This window comes from Cucurbita maxima, unplaced genomic scaffold (genome assembly GCF_002738345.1).
Source record: "Cucurbita maxima cultivar Rimu unplaced genomic scaffold, Cmax_1.0 Cma_Scf00020, whole genome shotgun sequence".
NCBI classification, from domain to species: domain Eukaryota; kingdom Viridiplantae; phylum Streptophyta; class Magnoliopsida; order Cucurbitales; family Cucurbitaceae; genus Cucurbita; species Cucurbita maxima.
The window spans coordinates 791908-797264 of record NW_019272036.1 but is presented as its reverse complement, the minus strand read 5'-3'; the positions used below and the strand labels follow the sequence as shown (position 1 = coordinate 797264).

At 36.8% G+C, this 5357-nt stretch overlaps 2 protein-coding genes across 6 annotated transcripts in view; one reads left to right on the top strand and one right to left on the bottom strand.

Annotated features, from left to right (window-relative positions):
- The window catches only part of LOC111494205 (cyclin-T1-5-like), a 9461-nt gene extending 8314 nt beyond the window's left edge, over window positions 1-1147 (bottom strand). For all 5 annotated transcript variants that reach the window (XR_002720148.1, XR_002720150.1, XR_002720149.1 and 2 more), the window contains exon 1: window positions 946-1147. The gene's annotated coding sequence lies outside the window, so the exon portion shown is untranslated. The remainder of the gene's footprint in view (window positions 1-945) is intronic.
- Window positions 1148-2685: 1538 nt separating this feature from the next.
- LOC111494565 (probable membrane-associated kinase regulator 1) lies at window positions 2686-4317 on the top strand. The gene has a single exon (XM_023144522.1). The coding sequence runs from the start codon at window positions 2999-3001 to the stop codon at window positions 4058-4060; it is 1062 nt and encodes a 353-aa protein (XP_023000290.1). The 5' UTR covers window positions 2686-2998; the 3' UTR covers window positions 4061-4317.
- The last annotated feature ends 1040 nt before the right edge of the window (window positions 4318-5357 follow it).

Sequence of the window (5357 nt, the reverse complement as noted above, 5' to 3'; positions counted from 1 at the left end):
GGGGGAATAGGCTATGGAACGCAAAACTTCTATAGAAAATGTATCTTAATAAAAGAAAAATAGCAAATGAACATCGGCATTTAAAATTACTTTTCTTTCCTTTGAATTATATCGTTTTATCATAAATTTTGCTTAAACGATCAGAAAAAATGTGAAAACCATATGGTTATGCAGTATTTTCCAGTTATTCCACTCGGACATATTTTATCATAGGCATGTGTTCATTGATATAATACTGCCAACACCTCCAAAAACCGAAATTTCTTGAACAGCCGCTTAATTCATAAATTCATTACACGATAGTCTATTCATTTTTATGAGAGTTTACAAATGATCAGGTACCAGTAAACATGATCCATTTGATAGAGGAGGCAATTAAATAAACAATTCTTTCTAAAAATAATTCCCTGCTACCAGGGGTAGAGAAAGAAATTTCCTTAGAGACGGGCAAAATTATACAATTTAACTTCTCGTATGCATTAATCTTTTCAAATTTGAAAATTTAGGGGGAAAAATAGAGTGAACATCAAATTGTTAATGTTTTTTTTTTTTTTTTTAAATAATTTTCAAGGAACTACCCTCCTTCCTTCTCTGCGCCACCCTTGCCTGCTAAGAATTGCCTAATAAATACATATTTTGCTGGTCATGAGGGTCTCAAGTTATGTCAATTCACTAGGAATATTTTCTCGTATTGGTCATATAAAATTGTGTTACAGGAAAATACATGTCCATGCAACTAGCAATCTACAGGATACAAGCGTCACGTCTTGGAACAAGATCTTGTCCAAATCATAAAATCCAGGAAGGCAGCAGTTTATAAATCGCATAATACCGCGAAAACTGTCGTCAACAATCTCCCGTAAACGCACATGAAAATCCATGCCAGAAATCAAGAAATCAAGGCAAAAAACAACAACAAAAACAAAATTAACACCAAGTTTTTACCGAATTAGAAGAGATGAATCCCGGAACTTATCCGTGATCTCGTTGCAGAAACGATTTAGGAGACTGAAGAACGAGAGAGAAGAAAATTGAAACAGAGGTTGAGGAGTTCTTCGACAGGGAATCGTAAGCGAAGAAGAAAATTAATTGTGAGGGAATCGGAGGCTGTTTCAATTTCATCCAAATATTCTTGGTGAGGGACTTGTTGGCTTCCTTTTTTTCTTTTTTGTTTTTCCTACCGATGCGGTGACAGTGAGATCCACTTTTCCATCCAATATGGGCTGGGCCTGGCTTCTGATACATATTTGGGCCGATTTATAACGGCTTTCGTTAAGAGCCCATCTTATGAATTATATATTTATATTAAAAGGGATAAATATTAAAATATATTTAGATATATGTGTATTTTTTTACTTTTGATCTTGATCATTAGAGTAATTCATTTCAAAACTTGCTTTTGGAGAGGATGGACTCGGAGGTTAGGCTCAATAGAATAGACCACACTCGCCCTAATGGGTTAGGCCTAGCTTCACTCACTTAGGTTGGACCAAAGATATCGAGCTAGAACAGAAGAAAATAATTTTTTTTAACTAATCTTAATTAATGAATTAGTAAAATTAAGAAGGCAATTAAAAAATGACTGTATTTTGACAATAAAAGATTGAAACGCGGCAATCCTACCTATCTTGGGCTAGAGGGTTTGGCTTTTGGATGGGCGGAAGCGCTGGCGGTGATGAATCTACTAGGAATCTCACTTGTTTTTGTTCGACTTAATTAAGGTAAATTAAATCTTACCATTAAAATAAATAAATAAATAAGGAAAAGATATTTGTATTTTTATAGGCCACCGCACAGAAGTGGCAGGCACAGCTACCCGGCAGCCCATCTTTCTTCCTTTGGATTGTCCATTTAATTTATTTTTATTAATTTAGCTATCAAATTAATTATTTTAAGAGAGGATGGGTCGTAAAATATATATTTTCAATTAAAAGATTACTAGAGTATGGTAATAAATGTCGCTCTAGATTGAAAAGGTCCAAAAATTTTAGTTTTATAGGCGGAGGAAAGTGATGAACGTGTAGGGGTAGATGTGTAATAATCATAAAGATCCAATACTAAGATAGGGAGAATTAAGTATTTTGATGTTGAAACAAGTGTGCATTAATTACTATACACACCCTCCCCTACGCATGTGATTTACTATTTTGCTCTCCTGCACCCTCCTCCCATGTCTCATTTATTATATACATTCTAAATCTTTCTTTCACGAACTATTCTTAGATGTGGCAATGGGTCTGGACAATATTTACTAGCGGTGGACTTAAGACTTTTACAAATGATATCAAACCCAGTCACCAAACGATGTGAGACACTGGTCGGAGTAAAGCTAGATCCTTTCTATAATAGATGAATTTTAAAAACTGTGAGACTAACGACAATGTGTAACGAGCCAAATCGACAATATTTGCTAGTAGTGGGTTGGGCTATTACCAATGGTGTCATAGTCAGACACTAGGAGGCAGTGTGACAGAGTTGACGCTAGGCCTCCAAATGGATGGATTGTGAGATTTCACATTCGTTGGAGAGAGTGTGGAAAATTTTCGTATATGGCAGGATAATACAAACAATATTTACTATTTTTTATTATTATTTAAAAAAATTTACAGATATATATTAGTAGTTTTTGCAATTTTCTGGGGAGAAAAAAAAAAAAAAAACACAAAATTTGGAAAAAGACTTTAGTAAGTTAGAAAGTTACAAGCCCCGTCGTGCTCTTTTCCCACCATTCACGTTTTCGTCACGTGACTCTCCAATCCCACCATTGGCCACTGACACATGGTCTTAAGCGATTCCCAACCCCCCATGTGAAAGCGACTACTCGTTTCCACGGCGGCGCGTGTTCTTCCCTCGCTCCCCTCGAGCGTTAGCCTACTACTCCTCTGTTCACACTATATGAACCCTCGTTCTTCTTCCTCTGTGTTCAATCTGCGTTCCTCTCAATTGTTATTCAACTCTATCTCTTTCTCTATCTCTGGACCATCATGTAGCAGAGAGGATGGGGAAACGAGCGGCGAAAACTTCGAGATCACAAACATTACCATCATCACCATCGCGCTCTTTCTCTTCGTCTTCATCCTCCGATTTCGAATTCACCGTCTCTGTTTCCCCTCGTCAAGCCTCCTCCGCGCTCTGTCCTGCCGATGAGCTCTTCTACAAAGGTCAGTTGCTTCCTCTCCATCTCTCCCCGCGCCTCTCCATGGTCAGAACGCTCATTCTCGCCTCCTCCAGTACGTCGTCGTCTTCCGACACGAACAGCACCACTGCGTCGCGCGATTCCACCGAAAGCTCTACCGAATCTCACTCCTCGTTCAATAGCGACATCGTGCTTCTTGCGGAGTGCGATTCCTCTAGACCTAGCTCCGTCACGGAGGACGATGAGTTCAGAACGCGATTCGGTACCAATACGGCGAAGAATCACAGCAACAACAACTCCAATCCTAACGTGCAGAATCCGATTAAGAAGAGCAAATACTTCTCGCTATCGAGATTTTCTTCCGTGTTTAGGAAAGAATCGACGAAGAATAATCCGGAGCCTGAAACCGTATCCGGATCGCACGTCAAGAAAATTAGTTCCTCTGCTAAGGAAGTTTTCAGGAAGTATTTGAAGAAAGTGAAGCCGTTATACGGAAAAATTTCGCAGAAGCCGCAACAACAGCAGGAATGGAAGACGAAGACGGATAGATCTGGTAAAGAGGATAAATCATCGGACATGGAGTTTTCAAACAATAACTCCGGGAAGGAAAGCAGATCAGGAGCGCTATCGCATTCATTCTCCGGTAACTTGAGATATCCGAGAAGAAGAAATCTGGCTTCGAGTTGTCCGTCGTCGATTAGATCATCGCCGAGCCACTCCGGTATTCTATCATCTCGAAACGGATTGTCTAGCATGTATCCAACTAGTAGAATCGGAACGACGACGAACTACGTGAACAACAACACATCGTCAATGGAGGAGTTGCAGAGCGCAATTCAAGGAGCAATCGCCCACTGCAAAAACTCCATGGTAGAAAGCAAGAGGAAGACGACGACAACGACGATGATTAGTAAGGAGGTTTGATTAATGAAATAATTAATTAACTTTTTGTTTCCCTAATTAAATGTTAAATGTTAATTAAGTAGCGAAACTTGCTTATGTCTGTACTGTAGTGTCACATCTCCTGCTTGCTTTTAGGAAGAACTCCTGATTTGAAATTCTTGTAATCTTCTTTCTTTTTCCTTTTAATTTCTCGCTTGCTCATGTCATGTTCTGCTGTTTTTATTTGACATTAGAATCTAATCAAGTATTGTGACTGTAGCCTTGGAAACTGTAATCAACTTTTAAGTTTCTTGATTGATTTGAACGTTTTAACTTTAATCCGGTACGATTCTGTTTCTACCTGATTAATAAAACCCAGAGACCCACAGCCTCCAAAACTTGACCCATTGGTGGATCTTGCTTGGTTGCTGTGACCATCCAAATTCCACCGGCTGTCGTGCCACTACCAAAATTAACTTTTCACACGGTCAACGCACTCCATTTTGAATTACCGGTAAAAACATTTTAGTTCCTCGTTTCCATTTATGTTCTGGTTTTGGATGAAAAAAATTAGCATTTTCAGATTTCCTTTCACTTTTAGGTAATGGGAAGTTACTACTTTGTTTTTATTGATTCAAAATATGATTTATTCATAATTTCGTGTAGATAACAAATTCAACTTTTATCTCTACTCGTGTATCAATTTTGTTGGTTTTTGTTTGTCCATCATTAACCTCGCCGATTTTAAACACCTCTTCTAATTAGAGGTTTCCACACTCTTGTAAACAATGTGAAATTTCACTAGTATCCTCGGTGAATGACCGACTGGGATCTCAGTGCCTAGTATCACAACTAAATTTTTTTTTTGATCCATTGATCTTAAAAAACTTGAATCTAAATTCATTTCCACTAAATTGGTAGCTAATATAAAGATTAAAATAATTGTTCTTTTCTTTCCTTTTAAATCAAGACTTAAATGTACTCTTTTGAAATTTTATGAACTAAAATGGAAATATATTGTAGATCTAGGAGAAAATAAACAAATATTTTAGTTGAGTATTTAAGTGAGATTTTATCTTTTTTAAATTATTTAACAAATATATTTGACAAATGATGTAACACATAGCACTTTGCTAAGTTTAGGCATGCACATGATCACCCATGAATTTTATTTATTATTTTATGAGTAATTAAATTCTCTCAAAAGACAAACTTTTCCTTAAACATGGACGAAAAAAATATTTATTTTTCTTTTTAATTTCTATAAAACTAAAAATTGCGCTATTATAAAAAACCAACATTTAGTGGGCATTAAAAAAAAAAAAAAAAAAAAAAAAAA

Excerpts from the sequence above, each read along its gene's own strand:
- LOC111494565 (XM_023144522.1), top strand. The coding sequence starts at position 2,999 with ATGGGGAAACGAGCGGCGAAAACTTCGAGATCACAAACATTACCATCA.